The 20,034-nt window shown below is 36.3% G+C and overlaps 1 protein-coding gene across 16 annotated transcripts in view; it reads right to left on the bottom strand.

Moving 5' to 3' along the window:
- The window catches only part of MYCBP2 (MYC binding protein 2), a 334,178-nt gene that overhangs the window by 255,735 nt on the left and 58,409 nt on the right, over positions 1-20,034 (bottom strand). For all 16 annotated transcript variants that reach the window (XM_066380737.1, XM_066380743.1, XM_066380736.1 and 13 more), the window contains exons 4-5: positions 12,784-12,937; positions 4,690-4,886 (exon numbers count right to left, since the gene is read on the bottom strand). In XM_066380737.1, the coding sequence (XP_066236834.1) occupies positions 4,690-4,886; positions 12,784-12,937 (351 nt within the window). The remainder of the gene's footprint in view (positions 1-4,689; positions 4,887-12,783; positions 12,938-20,034) is intronic.

Below are 20,034 nucleotides of genomic sequence, written 5' to 3'. Positions count from 1 at the left end.
CAAATTATATAACATATATTTCTCTTCTTTTATAATTTTCCTTTTTGAGTTAACAATTGCCCCATTATTGCATATGCTAAGTTTTCTCTATAACCATCTTTAAGTGTTCCTCATATGCCTCTCAATAGAATCAAACATTAATTTTAGACTATTTTTTCTAGACTATCTAGCATGTTGGAAAGCATCATTACCTTTCCTCCAATATAACTGATGGTTGAGCTAGGTATAGTAAACATCATTTTCCCTCAGGACTTTAAAGTCACTGTTCTGTTATTTTTTTTATGCCGGTGTTGCTTTTGAGAAGTCAAATACCATTCTGCTTGATTTTGGTACATAACCTGTCTTTGGCTCTCTGCAAATTTTACCATCTCTTTATTATCAGTGTTCTAATTTGCAAAGTTATACCTTGGTGTGAGCCTTTTGTCATTCATTGTGTTGGGTACTCAGCACATAGTCTGTCAATATGAAAATACGTATCTTTAGGGTACAAGAATTTTCCTTGTAAAATTTCTTAGGTAATTTCTTTCTCTCTGCTTGAATACCTTTTAGATACTGAATTTCCTAGGTGGATCTTCTAATTTTATTTTATGTCACCTCTCTCTTTCTCTTCCCTCTTCTATCCTTCCCTCTGTTGTCGTTCCCGCCCCCTCCCTTCTTTCTCTCCACCTCTCTCTCTCTCATTTTTTTATTTTCTGGGGACCTCTTCAACCTGATCTTCTAACCCGTCTACTGATTTTTTTTATTGTTTCTATCTTCTTTCCAATTTACAAGAATGCTTTCTTGTTCTCTGAGCTTTTCAAAAAATAGAAAATTGCCCGGGCCAGATAGCTCTGTTTGCTGGAGCATCATCCTGATAAGCAAAGGTTGAGGGTTCGATCCTTGGACAGGGCACATACAAGAACTGGTTGATGTTTCTGTCTCTTTCCCTTCTTCTCTAAAATCATTAAATAAAAATTTTAAAAGAATAGACAACAGCTCAATGGAAGCAATTTTCTTCTTACCCCTTTTCAAAATATTTATTAGTTTTCTTAGAGTTCTCTTCTCTATACTCTTTTCATCTAGTTTATTCTTATTATCAATTACTTATTATCTATTTAATATTATTGTTATCGATTTTTGGGATCTCTCTTTTCATGTTAACCCAGTAATAAATGGCTGTACATCTATTTTTAAGAGTAAGCTACTAAAAAAATTAATAATAATAAGCAGCCTGGTGTGAGTGGTAAAGTCTGACAGATAGTGACCTCACCTCAGAATGATCATATGAACTTTAGCAGTATCACTGGAGGATTCCCCAACCCCACAAAGGTCTGCATCTGTGGGTCTTTTTCACTCTTTGTGCAAAGTAGAATCTGCCACTCCTAGAAGCTACAATAAGCCTCAATGCCAGGGTTCTGGAAACTTAGTGAGAAATTTCATCAGCAATAAAAGATTTTCATTTAATTTCCATTTTCAACCTGGTCCCTCAATTCCAGTCTCAAACATGCCAGGTTTCCCCTGGCCTCTCTGGCTCAATTTCTTTAGACGGCAAACCTATGTCTTAGGGCCTAAGACTTATGGGTATGGATGAATGAAGGACAGCCGCCTGGTTTGGGATGGGTAGAAGAAGAGCTCTGGGTTTCTCTACCTTTTATCTTACAGATTTCCTATCAATTTTTAACCATTTTCCTCGTCAACACTTTCTAGGCATCTATTATTTCCAGTTCTGAATCCTATCTTGAGTTGTAGGTGAATCTACATACTTGCTATGGGCAGGAACCTCATGAGGAACTTAGGTTTAAGCTTTCTTTAATTTCTATCTTCTAAAAATGTGTCCCATTCTTAAAGGTTTATACTTTTTAAAAACTTCTTTTATTATCATCTTAGTGCAGACTGGGGAGAAAGCAGAATTAACATGTTTCTTCAACATGGCTACTTCTCTCATATTTTCCAACAGGGTACTAAAGTTTTAAGGACACTTGGTGCTACAATAAGTTTCAGAAATTCCCCTTTTCCTTTCCTATTGATTTTCTCTCCCCAATAATGTGGCAGGGCCTAAAGAATTTATCCGATAAACTGTACTTCCTTAATCTGAGGGTTCTATAACATTCACCAATTCTGGAAAATCAGCCATTATTTCAAATACTGCCTTTCCACAAATCCATTATTGCCTTATTGGAACTGAGACTGTACTGACACATTTGACTTTCTCATTCTTTATCCATGTTTCCTTTATCTTGTATAGTTTCTCTCTTTGTCTTTCTGTGCTGTGTTCTGAATAACTTCTTCCCTATATTTCCGTTCACTATTTCTATATTCAACTATATTATCCACTGGTTAACTCATCCTTTAAGTTTCTAGTTGTAATTATTTGGTTTTCAATTTCCAGGAGTACAATTTAGTTTGTTTTCTAATCTGCCTGACTACTTTCGAATTTCTTATTCCTTAAGCATACTTTTGATACTTTTATTATTTTAACCATATTAAATAAATAAGCATATATTATATATCAAATATTTTTAATACATAAAGAGGAGTTGGCAGAATTTTTCTGCTATATTTGTTTATACTAGCTCTCAATAATGGTGCCTTTTTTCCATGTGCATTTTATTTGTTTGTGAGCTCAGATACAGTATTAATTCTGTCTGTGGAAAGGCTTTGAAGTCTAGAGTTCATCCCTCCAGAAAGATTTTAGTCTCCTTCAATAAAACCCCTCGCTGTACTACTTACTATCCCTACACTACTTTAAACTCTCAGCTTAAGCTTTTAAAATAAGACATTTAATGTCTTTTTGGATGTCAGAAGAACTCGAGATGTCAGAGTTACACATACTAAGGGAAAACTTTTCTCCCCCCCACCCTAGCCTGGTCAGGAAGGTTTGTTGTGAAATGAAGCTGGCAAGTGGAATTAGGGCCAAATCATGAACACTGTAAGCCAGGGGTCCCCAAACTACGGCCTGCGGCCACATGCGGCCCCCTGAGGCCATTTATCCGGCCCCCACTGCACTTCGGGAAGGGGCACCTCTTTCATTGGTGGTCAGTGAGAGGAGCATAGTTCCCATTGAAATACTGGTCAGTTTGTTGATTTAAATTTACTTGTTCTTTATTTTAAATATTGTATTTGTTCCTGTTTTGTTTTTTTTACTTTAAAATAAGATCTGTGCAGTGTGCACAGGGATTTGTTCATAGATTTTTTTATAGTCTGGCCCTCCAATGGTCTGAGGGACAGTGAACTGGCCCCCTGTGTAAAAAGTTTGGGGACTCCTGCTCTAAGCCATGTTAAGGTAACAGGCTTTACTATAATGTTTGGGTTGGAGTTGGGGATGTGGTAATGATGTAAGTCTATAGAGAACCTCAGCTGCTGATTCAGGGAATGTAGTAATTCTGTGCAGCCTAGTGCTTGATTGTTATATTGCAGTCAGGAAGATATGCATTCAAGTCTTGTCTCTGCTGACAGCTCTCTGTATACTAAACTTTTATCAGCCTTCAACGTTCCACTCTTATTCTTACCTCCGTGCCTCAGCACATGGATATCAAAAAGGGTACCAAGAACCTTCTCTCTTCACCCACCCCCCCCCCGCAACACTAATACCTCCTTCTTCTGGACTAACTCATTTCAATTCATAATTTAAATATCCTTCCTATCCTCTGGTTGTCTACACACATACATACAAACAAATATCACATGGACGCCTAATAAGCTCGTGTATTTATGGTCACTATACTTTTAAAATTTGGTATATGGAATCACAATGTTTTTATTTTATTAAAATTTAAAAAACATTTTAATATTTTCAGCATATATTTAAATACAAAATTCACCAAACCCTAAAGCACAGCAACAAAACGTATTTTAAAAACCACTGCATAGGAACTTCAAAATAATGAAGGATCATAAAGAAGGGAAAGAGGATTTCACACAGGATAGAAAGAGGAAAAAGAATAATATAAAACTAAAAGTACTGCTCATGTTTGACAAGCAGAGTTCAATACTGATGAGTAAGTCACAAAAAATGACCCATTATACTCTTTGGCCATCTTTAGTATGCTAATAACAGGACTGAGGTAACCCTTCTATCTGTTTTGGAGGTTGTTCACAGGGCCAAAGAAAAGCACTTAACACACTTAAAACTGTAACTACTTCTTCAATGTCTAGAACAGTCCAAAAGAAATAAATTAAGTTTACATATAAGGAGGAGGATATTTCCCACTGCTAACAATGATGATGAGTTTATTCCACAAACATTAAAAGCTTAATGTCATATATAAAGCTGAAGTAGCTCAGAAACAAATATATTTATAAAAAACTATTATCAACTAATCATAAATATAGTAGAACAATATCAGCTTTTTCTTTCAAAAGAGAAAAGATGTTTGTAAACTATGGAGAAATTCCATACTTGGAAATTTAGGGCCAGAGGGGAGGTCAGGGTGGATAGAGAGAAAGATGCTGCAGAGAAAGATGAGGCTATGGTGCTCACACAAAACAAGTTTCAAGGTTGGAGTTCTTGCAAATTTCATGTTATTACTTTTAATGCAACAAAGTTAAACACACATGTAGCTTAGTTCAAATATAATACTTTATTTATATATTAACCTTAAACAGATCAAACAGGCTGAAAAAAAGCAGGGAATTCCTACTAAAAGAAATCCATATGAAATTTCAATTCAGCATCTTTTAACTTTCTAAGCAGCTATAAATATGAAATACCTGAATAGTTTGGCAAGCATGGCTGCCATTATTGGTGAGGATAGCAGAGATGGCCTGAAGTGTCCTTCCTGTTTCTCCCCAAGAAGCCACCAGACTAAAGAGACAAGCACAGGAAAGTGCTGTCAGAGACTGTCCTGTGCTGTCATTCATTCCAGTACTTCGAACAGTGATTTCCAAAAGAAGCTGGAAGAGAGACTCTGTGAATAAAAAGAATTCAATTATATTCATTTGACAGACAGAACATCATGTGTGTATATTTATTTACCTTGCCTTATTTTACATATAAAAATATTTTTGTAGCTCAAACACTTATTTTGCATTAGTTCCTTTCTAGTTACCCTTTCCCCCCAAAGTTAAAATATTTATATAAAGAGGAACTTGAAAAATTCAGTCCAACTCCTCATTTTTGTAAATGAAGATATGGTATCTATCCAAGGTCTTTTATAAAAGAAACTTGCCTTGAGACATATACCAGAAATATCCTATGAGGTAATATACTCATTGCACTTATTTTACCTTTAAACTAGGAAGAATGAGAGCTTCTTAAAATGTTAAGTGTCCAGAAAATTATGTATTTATTTGCAAAACAACAGAATACATAAAGTAAATGCTGTAATTTGTTTTAATATAAAATTGGCATAATTGCTATCACAGGAGTTCATACTTACAGAGGTGATATGTAATTCATTTTAAGCCCTAGAAAAACCTGAGTCAATAGGACAGATATCCTCCTCTTTTAATTAATAACAAAATTGAAGCACAGGAGGTTAAAAGATTTTCTCTAAGTCATAAGGCCATTTAATGGCAAAGATGTAAAAATAACACATGAATGTTCTATGGTCATCAGAAGTCTTCACTCAAAAGTCCCTGAACAACTCTGCCTAATATTTAATCAACAGACTTATGGGTATCTCTTCTGAAGGGTATCACTTCTTGAAGAGTGACTATTTAGAGTCAGAAAAAGACAGAAAAATTGAGAAAGATGAAGAGAGGGGGAGGGGAAGGAAGGGAAAGGAGTAAGGAAGAAGGAGAGCAAGAGAAAGAACATACTACATTTCTCTGAAAACTACAATGACACTTGTTTTTGGTTTTTTTGTTGTTAACTCACAGAAACCTAGACTTTCCCTATTCCTCATCATCTATACCTAATCCTTATTTAAATCCTGTCAATTTTTGCTTCCTAATTAATCCCTCCACTTTCTTGATCTCATCACTATCTTCCCAATCCATGCTATCACCATCTCTTAACTGGACTACTAAAAAGTCAAATATCATACGGTCTCCCTTACGTGTGGAATCTAATGAACACAATAAACTGAGGAACAAAATAGAAACAGAGGCAGACAGATACCTGTCAGAGGGAAAGGGGAAGACAGGACTAGAACAAAGAAAGTGAAGGGATTGGCAACAAACATAAATACATAACACATATATACAGACATACAGGGTAGCAGTAGCCAGAGGAAAGGGTGGGGTGGAGGGGAGGACGAGGGGGAATGGGTGTGGGAAAAGACTTTGCACAGGGGGGCATAATACAGTGTGGAGATGATGTTATATTGAGTTGTACGCGTGAAACCATGTCAACACAATAAATTAAAAAATAAATTTAAAAAAAAAGTGCTCAGGCCCTGGCCAGTTGGCTCAGTGGTAGAGTGTCAGCCCGGCGTGTGGAAGTCCCGGGTTTGATTTCCAGACAGGGCACACAGGAGAAGCGCTCACCTGCTTCTCCATCCTTCCCCCTCTACTTTCAGTCTATCTCTCTCTTCCCCTCCGGCAGCCAAGGGTCCATTGGAGCAAAGTTGGCCCAGGTGCTGAGGATGGTTCCATGACCTCCACCTCAGGTGCTAGAATGGCTCTGACCACAATGGAGCAATGCCCTGGATGGGCATAATAACATCAGCCCCTGGTGGGCATGCTGGGTGGATCCCAGTCAGGTGCATGTGGGAGTCTCTGTCTGCCTTCCTGCTTCTAACTTCAGGAAAAAATAAAAATAAAAAAATAAAAGTGCTCATAAATTTTATCTCCTTTCACTTTTGCTCCCTTATAGCCAGAGAATTTTCAAATTGAAAATCTTCTTTTCTATTTAGTACCCACTCTCTCCTCTGTTAATTACTTCCTGCTTTTCCTTTTTTCTATTCTCCCTCCCTTTCTTCACTTTTTTTAAATTTTTTAATTTTATTTAGAAAATTAACTTTAATATAGTGACATTGATCATAAGAGTACATAGGTTTCAGGTAAATGCTTCTATAGCATTTGAACTGTTGATTATGTTGTATACCCATCACCCAAAGTCAAATTCTTTTCTCTTTTCTATCTAACCTTCCTTCCTACCTTCCTTCTGACCTTCTCTCCAACTATCTTTCCTTTCTTCCATCTATTCTTTCAATCCTTTGTCCATCCTTCCTTCTGTTGTTATCCTTCTGCCCATTAATCTTTTAATTATTCAGCAAATATTTACTGAATTATTCCTGTACATCAGGAACTACTCTAAGTTAGCCTAGTACAGTGGCAAGCAAGACAAAGAATGTCTCTGCCATCAAAAAAGTCAGGTTCAAGTTAAAGAAGACAATATAAATGCTATAAAATAAAGATTTTTTTAAAGCATAAGGAGATAGAAGGTAACTTTCCATTCCTCCTAGAACAATAACCAGACTTCTTTAACAAGGCCTATAAAGCTCCACACAATCTAGCTCCTGCCTCCTTCCTCACCTATGGCAAGGCCCTCTCTCCCATCACTCTCCACATTCTAGCATAGTCTTTTTTTAGTCGTTTTCCTTCCTGTATCAGAGCCTTGCAGCACACTGTCCTTTCTGCCTAGAAAGTTAATTACGGTAACTGCTTCCTATTCACCCTTGAAATCTCAAATGTCACCTCTTCAGGGAAGCCTGTCATAGACTCTGAGAATTCCCTCTTCTTTCCCCCATACTATTCATCTACATTTGCAATCATACGTGTGTCCAGCTGTCTGATGCTACTAAATTCCATAATAAGAACAATAACACTGTCTGGATTGATTATCCTTGAATAACATAAGCTCTTAACACAGGACACAAGAGGTGTTCAACTTTAGAACATATAATCTAACCTTAAATTGAACAGAAAGATAGATATAAGAAAATTTGTTTTTTAACTAGACAATTTGTAAACAAAAATCTACCTGCAAAAAAGAAGCTTGGTGTATAATAATCATCAGGCTATTCCAATAGTAAGAGTGATATTTATATACAGACATTTTATGAGAAACATGAAATATATCAAAATGGAAAAAATATAACCAATGTTATTATATTAGATCAAAAGAAAAAGCAGATTTTAAGAAATTTAGTTTTACAGAACCAAATTACTTACATCTATCTTTGAGTTAATGAAGCAAAATAAAAAAATATGAAGAGATCATTCAAAAAAAATTTAAGTCAAAGCAGTGAAGAAATCAGAAATAAGCACTAAAAGAACAGAAGAGATTAGCAAGTCAAATCTAGCAATGTAATTTTTATAAAATACAGGACATAATGCAACAAATAAAAATCCTTCCTCAATAGATACTGTACAATCAAATGTCAAATTTTCCTAAAATTAAGTTGTAGACTTAAATACCAAAAATGTTTTTTGAACCAAATCCTAAAATATATACTACTCACAAAAATTAGGGGATATTTTATCACTTTATATTCATTTTTAAATATCCCTTAATTTTTGTGAGCAGTATATATGGAAGAATAAATAATACAAGTATTGAATCATTTAAAAAAGGAGAGCAGAGAGAAGAATGTATAGAAACATTTGAAACTTTTGTGTTTTTTCTTTAATTTTTTTGTGTGTGACAGGGACAGAGAGAGAGAGGCAGAGTGAGGGACAGATAGGAACAGACAGGAAGGGAGAGAGAGATGAGAAGCATCCATTCTTCACTGTGGCACCTTAGTTGTTCATTGATTGCCTCCTCATATGTGCCTTGACTGGGGGCTACAGCAGAGAGAGTGACCCTTTGCTCAAGCCAGCGGCCTTGGGCTCAAGCCAGTGACCTTTGGGCTCAAGCCAGCGACCATGGGGTCATGTCTATGATCTCACACGCAAGCCAGCAACCCTGCACTCAAGCTGGTGAGCCTATGCTCAAGATGGTGACCTCGGGGCCTCAAACCTGGGTCCTCTGTATCCCAGTATGATACCCTATTGATTGTGCCACCGCCTGGTCATGCAACATTTGAAACTGTTAACAAGAAATTAAAGGTAAACAAATTAAGCTAAAACATGCATTATAATTTCAAAACCCAATATTATGAACAAGATCTATTTTTTTTTTTTTTTTTTTTTTTTTTTTTTTTATTTTTTTTTTTTTTTTTTTTTTTTTTTTTTTTTTTTATATAATTTTATTTTTTTAATGGGGTGACATCAATAAATCAGGATACATATATTCAAAGATAACAAGTCCAGGTTATCTTGTCGTTCAATTATGTTGCATACCCACCACCCAAAGTCAGATTGTCCTCTGTCACCTTCTATCTTGTTTTCTTTGTGCCCCTCCCCACCCCCTATCCCTCTCCCATTCCCCCCTCCCCCCCCCCCCGTAACCACCACACTCTTGTAAATGTCTCTTAGTTTCACTATTATGTCCCACCTACGTATGGAATAATACAGTTCCTGTTTTTTTCTGATTTACTTATTTCGCTTCGTATCATGTTATCAAGATCCCACCATTTTGCTGTAAATGTTCCGATGTCATCATTTCTTATGGCTGAGTAGTATTCCATAGTGTATATGTGCCACATCTTCTTTATCCAGTCATCTATTGATGGGCTTTTTGGTTGTTTCCATGTCCTGGCCACTGTGAACAATGCTGCAATGAACATGGGGCTGCATGTGTCTTTACGTATCAATGTTTCTGAGTTTTTGGGATATATACCCAGTAGAGGGATTGCTGGGTCATAAGGTAGTTCTATTTTCAGTTTTTTGAGGAACCACCATACTTTCTTCCATAATGGTTGTACTACTTTACATTCCCACCAACAGTGTATGAGGGTTCCTTTTTCTCCACAGCCTCTCCAACATTTGCTGTTACCTGACTTGCTAATAACAGCTAATCGAACAGGTGTGAGGTGGTATCTCATTGCCGTTTTGATTTGCATTTCTCTAATAGCTAAAGAAGATGAGCATCTTTTCATATATCTGTTGGCCATTTGTATTTCTTCCTGGGAGAAGTGTCTATTCATATCCTCTTCCCATTTTTTTATTGGATTGTTTGTTTGTTTGTTGTTGAGTTTTATGAGTTCTTTGTATATTTTGGATATTAGGCCCTTATCTGAGCTGTCGTTTGAAAAAATCATTTCCCATTTAGTTGGCTTTCTGTTTATTTTGTTATCAGTTTCTCTTGCTGAGCAAAAACTTCGTAGTCTGATGTAGTCCCATTCATTAATTTTTGCCTTCACTTCTCTTGCCATTGGAGTCAAATTCATAAAATGCTCTTTAAAACCCAGGTCCCTGAGTTGAGTACCTATGTCTTCTTCTATGTACTTAATTGTTTCAGGTCTTATGTTTAGATCTTTGATCCATTTTGAGTTAATTTTTGTACAGGGGGAGAGACTGTAGTCCAGTTTCATTCTTTTGCATGTGGCTTTCCAGTTTTCCCAGCACCATTTATTGAAGAGGCTTTCTTTTCTCCATTGTGTGTTGTTGGCCCCTTTATCAAAAATTATTTGACTATATATATGTGGTTTTATTTCTGGACTTTCTATTCTGTTCCATTGGTCTGAGTGTCTATTTTTCTGCCAATACCATGCTGTTTTGATTGTCGTGGCCCTATAATAGAGTTTGAAGTCCGGTATTGAAATGCCCCCAGCTTCATTCTTTTTCTTTAGGATTGCTTTGGCTATTCGGGGTTTTTTATAGTTCCATATAAATCTGATGATTTTTTGCTCTATTTCTTTAAAAAATGTCATTGGAAGTTTGATGGGAATTGCATTAAATTTGTATATTGCTTTGGGTAATATAGCCATCTTGATTATATTTATTCTTCCTAGCCAAGAACAAGGTATATTCTTCCATCTCATTATATCTTTTTCGATTTCCCTTAACAATGGTTTATAGTTTTCATTATATAAGTCCTTTACATTCTTTGTTATGTTTATTCCTAAGTATTTTATTTTTTTTGTTGCAATCGTGAAGGGGATTGTTCTTTTGAGTTCCTTCTCAGTTGTTTCATTGTTGGCATATAGAAAGGCTATTGACTTCTGTATGTTAATTTTGTATCCTGCGACCTTACTGTATTGGCTTATTGTTTCTAGTAGTCTTTTTGTGGATTCTTTGGGGTTTTCGATGTATAGTATCATATCATCTGCAAAAAGTGATACCTTTACTTCTTCTTTTCCGATATGGGTGCCTTTTATTTCTTTGTCTTGTCTGATTGCTCTGGCTAGAACCTCTAGTACCACATTAAATAAGAGTGGAGAGAGTGGACAACCCTGTCTTGTTCCTGATTTAAGGGGGAAAGCCTTCAGTTTTGTGCCATTTAATATGATGTTAGCTGATGGTTTATCATATATGGCCTTTATCATGTTGAGATATTTTCCTTCTATACCCATTTTGTTGAGAGTGTTAAACATAAAATTGTGTTGTATTTTATCGAAAGCCTTTTCTGCGTCTATTGATAAGATCATGTGGTTTTTGTTAACAAGATCTATTTTTAAAGGAATAAAGGAAAAGGAGTATTTAGATATAGGCTGGATACAGAAGAAAGTATATAACAACTTACAGAAGACAAAAGAACAGTAAAGGATTTATGAGAAAAGTGATTAGCATGTTGTTCAAAGTAAGAAAAAGGATATACAGTTTTAGTGGAAATTTTTAATATTTCAATTAATTACTAATGGCTAAATCATAGCTAAGAATAACTAGCAAAATATTCTTCAGTAAAATTAATCAAATAAAATCTTCAGTAAAATACCATGGTGCCAAGTAGTGCATGAGGGTATCACAACAGTAATAATACCTGTGCTACCACGACAATAATCAACAAGGATAACAGCTTTAATTTGGTAATAGCATTTAACAACATGGGATGGGGGATTGAAGGTGTGGTTGTTTTTTAAAATCCTCAGCTTGGTTTCATGGCCAGAACTCCCTTCTCCCACCAAAACAAAACAACAATAAAATCAAACACAAAAATTAATCACTATATATGACCAAAAAAGAACAATATGACAAGTAATTAGGTTCTCACATGTGGATTTAATAAAATCCAAACAGTTAAGTAGAGAAGAAGGATCAAACAGTAGCCTAGACCAGCAGTGTGGGCCCCAAGCTAGAAGCATCAGCATCACCCAAAAGCTTATTCCAAATGCAAATTCTTTGGATCCTACTCCAAATCTAGTGAGCCAGAAACTCCAGGGGTAGGGCCCATGTGACTGATACATGCTGATGCTTGAGATTTAGAAAAATCCAGATTCTTCAAGGGCCCAGTTAGCATCAGAGAAAAACAGCCAAATTTCACAATTAGGTTTCCATCTCTATTTCTATTTCTCAAGAGCTCCTATCTTGCTTACAGAATACTGTTGAACCTAAGGTAATAACATGAAAGGCTGGTTGTTATTCACAAAATTCAAACACACTTTGCAAAAAGCAAAGACTTTTACTTAATGGAAGCTACTACTAATTCAGAAGTTTATCTATAACAAAAATACTTTTTTATCTATGATGAACACAAAAGAAAGCCCTTTGTTTAAAAATTTATTGTGCTGTTTGGGTTGGTAGCATTTATTCCCCTTTTCCTACCTTTTTAACTCTTCCGAGTAACATGTAAAATTAGAGAAAGTCAGTATTAGATATTTTGGCCAAGTTTAATAAGAACAATTTAAGTTAACAGTGACTGTATGGCTTGAGGATTATTTTTGAGTACCAAAGATTTATGTTTTGCTATTCCTCCATCCTCAGAATAATCAAAATATGTCTATGCATGAACTCTTGAACCAAAACTCTGATAGAATATAGCAAGATTTATATTCCTGCTGTTTCCGTACCATAAAAACAAAGACTCCATTACAGGCTGTTATATGTACTTCGTAAGAAGCTATTTACATTAAGGATTCGATGCCCCTGAGCTCTTACCTAGGACCTCTGGTGGTTCTGACTGGAGGCCTTCTGGCTGCTGACCCTGAAGCACATTAAGCAGGGCTTGGAGACTCCTGAGGCACAGGGATGGATGAGAAAATCGTGTCTCCTTGATCAATTCAAAAACTTCACAAAGTCCAACCTCAATGATCTATTTAAGATGAAGAAAAAAATTATACCTTATCAAATGAAGGCTAAAAACACTTCCCAGGCAGTTTAATTGGTGCAGCTTTCTTTACAGCAAATGATTAATGTTGCAATATTTTAAAAGCAAAAGCAAAAACAAAAGGAAACACATTAAAAGAAAGAGAAAAAAAGGACTCAGTATTTTTAACCTCAAGATTTAGATTAAAAAAACCATCCAGTTACATGAAGGTTAAAAAATAGTGGCGCTTTTAAAAAGTAGTTTGAGCATAATAAAGCCATAATAAAATATCATGAAACAGTGTTTATAATAGTGAACTAAGTACTTGATTCCATTCACTCAGAAAAAAAAAGTATTAATTTACAAAGTTCATTTGGCTGTACTCAAGCAAAAAATCAGCATTCTTTTGTTAAAAGCCATGTTAATTGCTACTTATAGCCATAAAAAAAAAGTCAACATAGCACACAAGTGAAAGAATTAAAGCAGGAGCTTTGCATCTTAGCCTTTCCAATAACAGCACAATCATCATATTATTTATAGACAGTGTCCCTTCTTCCCTTAGGATTTATCATGAAAATAATATAAAATTGCCTAGCTAATAGATTACTACTACTTTTACTTTATCTTATCCTCATCAGGACCAAGTAAAATCTGACCAAGTACTTACACCAAAGGATAAATAAGTCTGTAACTAAAGATTGAGAGGGAAACGTAATAAACTGGTACAAAGAGATTCCTTCAGAGGGCTGATATAACAATAGATAATGAAATTCCACTTCTCAGTCAATGCCAGATGTATGATATTTTCAGAAGGTGTTAAATTATTTGGAGAAATAACATAAAAAGTTAAAGTAAGAACAATTAGTATAAATTCATCAAAGCAATAATTCTATTAGACATAACAGTGGAAGAATATTCTCTCTACTGAAATGTGTGCATTAACTCATATCTGTTACATAATTTTTTTTCCAGGTGGGAGGAGGGAAGATAGTAAGACTCCCACATGTGCCACAACCAGGACCCACTGGGCAACCCCATCTGGGGATGATGCTCAAGAATCAAGCTATTTTTAGCACCTGAGGCTGACACACTCTGACAGAACGAGCCCCAATGCCTAGGGTCACAGTTGAACCAATTGACCCACTGGCTGCAGGATGAAAAAGGGAGAGAATGGGGAGAAGGAGAGGAAGAAAAGCAGATGGTTGTTTCTCCTGTGTGCTGACTGGGAATTGAACCTGAGACTTCCATATGTCAGGCCAGTGCTCTATCCACTGAGCCACCACCTATGACAACATAAATATTTCTTTAGCATTTATTTTGTACAACTTGCTACAGAAAACATAAATATATATTATACTAGAGCCTGTCTTTTAACAGTTTATAATGTAACAGGGTAAATGAGCCTTGTATATAATTCTTACCCAGTCCAGACCTCTGCTATAGCATTCATTATGTTATAGTGTAACTGAATATTGTTTTCTTTGTATTTTTTTAAAAGATTTATTCATTTTAGAGAGAGAAGAGAGAGCAAGAGGTAAGGAAAATAAAACATCATAGTTGCTTCCTGTATGTATCAGGACTGGGCAAGCACAGGATTTCGAACCGGACACCTCAGCATTCCACTTAAGTATATCCACTGCACCACCACATGTCAGGCACCATTTTGTTTTCATTTTCACAATTAGACTGTGGTCCCCTATGGACAAGGAACATGTCTTAACAAGCTTAAGATCTCCCATTACTAGCCCAGTACCTGGGACATGACAGGGTTATCTTTAAGAGAAGGTATTTAAAGTCCTAGCAGACTTTAATATTACAAAATGCTTACATAGTTTTAATTGATTGAATGCACTAGCAATGACAATTTTCCATTTGATAGTTTCCTTTCCTGGAATGGACATGAAAATAAAAATATGTTGTCCCAAGTTTTCCATCTGTTTATACACTTGCAAAAAACAAATCTGAAGTCAAATATCCCTTAAGTACAAAACATGGGGCTCTATTCTCAGGCAAATGAGAGACTAATACAGTCTATCAGTCTTTAAAATTGTTTACTCAACTACTACAATCCTGACTTTTCATTATTCAAAGAAAGTTCTACACAGATGATACTTTTGGCTAGCATTTGTTTATATAAATAAGATTTCTATAGTAATTAAGTATTGAATTTTACCAAAAACAATAAGGCTACTTACTAAACAAGTTCCTGAGTTGTCACTGTGGTAAGTTTAAGGTGTTATAATAAATGTATGACAACAGGCAACTCAGGTAGGCTGCCTAGGAACAGAACGCCAGCTGGTTTGGATAAGACATACCCACAAAATGTTAGTCATAATCATCATGACAGAGAATACCTATCTGCCTAACTACTGTGGATTCTCACTAATCATCTGTATCTTACTTCATTTGATTTTTTTTAAATAAGGGGGAAAAAGAATTCATTTCTAGAGTAGTAGTATGTATCCAATATACAACAAAATAAAACTCAACCTCAAGTCTTCCAATCATATTTAGCTTTGAATTATTGGGCAAAAGAACGAAACAGGCCCTGGCTGGTTGGCTCAGTGGTAGAGCATCAGCCTGGCATGCAGGAGTCCTGGGTTTGATTCCCGGCCAGGGCACACAGGAGAAGCGCCCATCTGCTTCTGCACCCCTCCTCCTCTCCTTCCTCTCTGTCTCTCTTCCCCTCCCGCAGCCGAGGCTCCATTGGAGCAAAGTTGGCCGGGGCGCTGGGGATGGCTCTATGGCCTCTGCCTCAGGCGCTAGAATGGCTCTGGTTGCAACAGAGCACCGCCCCGTGGTGGGCATGCCGGATGGATCCCGGTCGGGCACATGTGGGAGTTGTCTGCCTCCCCATGTCCAACTTCAGAAAAAAAAAACACAAAAAAAAACCATGTTGTGAAATAAGTTTGTTCCCTGAGGTTTGGCTTAGAGGTTTGATTTTATCACAACTTTTTGAAATTGCACTTTATACTTGGAAGCCTGTCTTAAAGTCACTGAGAACATATACTACCTGCTCCTTCAATATTAGAAAGATAGAGTATAAAAAGAAAACTATATAGTACTGCAAGTACAGTATAATTTCATTTGTATACTTTCATATGTGTATATAAAAATGTTCATAGTAATTTTTGGTTAATCAGATTTTAGAAATAACTTCTAACTTTCATTTTATTATTTTTGTATTTTTCTGAAGTGAGAAGTGGCGGGGGCAGAGAGACAGGCTCTGTATGTGCCCGATGGGGATCCACTCGTCAAGACCACTAGGGGGCAATGCTTTGCCCATCTGGGGCATTGCTCAGTTGCAATTGCAGCCATTCTAGCACCTGAGGTGGAGGCCATGGAGCCATCCTCAGCGCCCCGGTCAACTTTGCTCCAGTGGAGTTTTGGCTGCAGGAAGGGAAGAGAGAGATAGAGAGAAAGGAGAGGGGGAAGAGTGGAGCAGATGGTCGCTTCTCTTGTGTGCCCTGTCAGGGAATCAAACCTGGGACTTCCATAAGCAGGGCTAACGCTCTACCGCTGAACCAACTGGCCAGGGCCAACTTCTAACTTTTAAATCATATTTCCTCATTATAAAAATGTTTTGCATTTTTCAAATTATCTATAATAAATACGTACTCCATTTATAATTAGCAAAATATAATTTTCAAAAAAATAGAGTAATTCATTGTAATAACACAATAAGCTTTAATACTTTCAATAATTAACCACAACTACCAAAGAACATGGTCTTCTACTTTTCTTCAGAAAATAGTCTTTTGTAAATTTACTAAATTCTACCTTTACTGTTGCTTTTAAATAATTAAATCCTGAAGGCTCTTTATTATACCTAAAATAACACAAAACCCAACTAACTACCTCATATGGCCAGTCCAATGTCACTTCTGGGAACAGTGAGATAGAAGCATACTTGGCCAAAGAAAAATGATCTAATGAGTCTTTCAAGGTTTTATTTTGTTCTCCTCAAATCACAGATTTCCAAAGGTGATTTTATTATTTCACTAACAAGTGAGACCATAAGAATTTAATTACATCACATTTATATTTAATAATTAACTCTATGCCATTAGAACTTGAATCCTGTTCTACTACAAGTCAGAATTAGGTGTAATACTTTCAAAATATATTTTTTAAAAGCTCAAGAGAAAACCAAAAGTAGATTTACACACTATTATAAAGTATAATGTTTAAAACTTTTTTTTTAAATAAAGTAAATATTTGAAATTGCACAAGATTTACAAATAATAAAAACTGGCCCTGGCCAGCTGGCTCAGTGGATAGAGTGTCCACCTGGTATGTGGACATCCTGGTTAGGGTACATAGGAGAATCAACCATCTCCCTCTTCTCCTTCTCTTTCTTTTCCCCTCCTACAGCCAGTGGCTTGACTGGTTCAAGTGTCAGCCACGTGCTAAGGATAGCTTGTTGGTCCAAGTATTAGCCTTCGGTGCTAAAAATAGCTCAGCTGATTCAAGCATTGACTTCAGATGGGGGTTGCCAGGTAGATTCTGGTCGAGGTGCATGTAGGATTAAGTATGTCTCACTATCTCCCCTCTTCTCACTTAAAAGAAAAAAAAAAAGACACAAAAACTAAAAAACTTAGAGAGGAGAGAGTGGCAGTCAGAATGCTATGGGTTAGGGCCGGGTAGGGAGTAAAACAGTGTTGTTTTTGGCAGCACTTTGCATGACATAAAGAATTGACACAAAAGAAGAGATATAAGCCTTTACAGTTTGAGGCGATTGGAATTTGAAGGCCGGTAAGAAATGCTAGCATCTTCTTCTGACCAGCTGTATGCCTCTGTTCAGACAATACTCACTCTTTCAGGTCATTTCTCCTTCATTTTGTTGTTCTTCTCCTGCTCCTCTCCTAACTGTGTTGTTGTTGCTTTCCTTATACTCACTTTTTTTTTTCCTCTGACATAATTAAGATAGTTTTATTTGTTGTTGAAGTATTATTTGACACAGCTTTTTTTCTTTTTTTGAATTTTAAAACTTAAATTGAATTTGACAATTATGTAGACTTTGCTTGTTAGGTTTTTTGCTTTTTGTGGGCCATCAACCACTAACATTTTAAAAAGAACTTTTTTATCCCCTAAAAATTTCTATATTAACTTTTATACCCAAAACAAAGTGTTTACACTGCTCAAACTGTCTTTAAGTATCTAATTTCCAGATCCCCTTAAAGAGTTCAAAATTTTATAGCTACATAATTTTAGGTAGTAATATCTAGGAGTCATATTTGCCATCCAGTCATATTTGAGGATAGTTATGACAAATATTTATATTTTGTTAAAAGAGGTAGTGTTACATAGACTGGTTTATTTATTTCTTAATTCAGTTAATTCTTTTTTGGGTTTATAGCAAGTATATTATATATTAAATTATATCATATCATATAAACAAAATGTTGAGACCCAGTTATGTCTAGTAGGGACAGCAGGCATGCGTGGTGCCTTAAGGATTGATAAGGGCATGGCAAATATAGTGGAACTCACAGGGGATTAAGGATGCAACACTGACTTAAGGTGCACTTGTAAGCAGAAGAAACAACAGTATTAGAAAAGTACCAGTAATCTATTTTGTCTCAAGTGGAGTGGCTAAACAGGGCAAAAGGCAAAGAGTAGGAGCTTAGTCCATGAAGGGCCTTATATGTTATACAACCATTTCGGATTTTAACCTGTGAACTGAAATTATTAAAGATTTTAAGCAAAAGAGTTTGATCACACTTATATTTTTTAAATATTTTATTTATTGATTTTAGAGAGAGGAGATGGGGAGAGAGGGGGGGGAGAGAGGGAAAAAAGGTACGTGTAGTGGGGAAGAGCAGGAAGCATCAACTCGCAGTTGCATCTCACATGTGCCTTGACCAGGCAAGCCAAGGGTCCAAACCGGCAACCTGAGCATTCCAGGCCAATGATCTATCTATCCACTGAACCACCACTGGCCAGGCAGATTTGTATTTTTTAGCAAAGATAAGTCCACTAGTAAGACAAATCCATGAGGAGCATGGTGAGCTTAGAACAGGCAACCAGTTAGGTAGTTATTGCAGTAGTCTAAAAAGTGTTAATGAGGATTAGAATTAGTGTAATGGCAGTGCTGGACATACAAGAAATTTCATTTCCTAGAACATAAAGTATTTCTTAATAAAGAGTTCCTTGAAAAGTAATCAAATTTATTTGTACCTACACATTTTCTTGTTTGCACCTAACCTGGCACCTAAAAACTACAGCTGTCATTTATTGAGAAGGCATGCATTCGACATTTATTAACTCACTGAATCCTCACTACAAACCTATGAGATTATTACCCTCATTTTATTGATGTCAAAACTGAGGCACAAAAAGCTCAAATAACTTTCCCAGCTTCAGACAGCTAGTATTTTTAATGGTAAGTGTTTGAACCCAGGCAGTTTGACTGTACTACCCATGTTCTTAATCAGTATAACCTTTTTTTTCCTGATGAGCCAGTACTTGATAAAAATTCTATTAATTATTTGGGCTATCTGTCTTTCTTTTTATTTTCTTTGAAAGATCCACTTTTGACTCTGCATCTTTTAACCCTGTCAATCATGCTAAAAAAATTTGTCTTAAGAATGCCTATGGTCATGGCTGCTTGGCTCAGCGGACAGAGTATTGGCCCGGCATGTAGATGTCCCAGGTTCAATTCCAATCAGGGCACACAGGAGAAATGACCATTCGCTTCTCTCCCAGTCCCTCTTCCACTCCCGCAGCCAGTGGCTTGATTGATTCGAGCATCAGCCCTGGGCGCTGAGTATATATTAATAGCTTGGTTGATTTGAGCATTGGCCTGAGACCCGGGTTTTTGGGTAGATCCCAGTCAGGGTGCACACAGGAATCTCTATCTCCCCTCCTCTCACTTAAAAAAAAAAAAAGTTCATTAATACTCATTAAAATCAGTCTAAGAATCAGTTGTTTTCAACTGTGCAGTATCTTTTCATTTAAACTACAGTTTACTGGTCAAAATCTGCAGTCCTGTGTGAAACATTTCTCTGGGTCTTTATTTTCCTTCCCCGTGTTGAACTTAAGTAGGGTGGTTATAGTACAGCATGAATTATCCAAATACAGAATAGAATTCTTATCAAAAG

This window comes from Saccopteryx leptura, chromosome 4, assembly GCF_036850995.1.
Source record: "Saccopteryx leptura isolate mSacLep1 chromosome 4, mSacLep1_pri_phased_curated, whole genome shotgun sequence".
In the NCBI taxonomy this organism is placed as follows: domain Eukaryota; kingdom Metazoa; phylum Chordata; class Mammalia; order Chiroptera; family Emballonuridae; genus Saccopteryx; species Saccopteryx leptura.
This window is presented reverse-complemented; position numbering and strand designations above follow the sequence as displayed.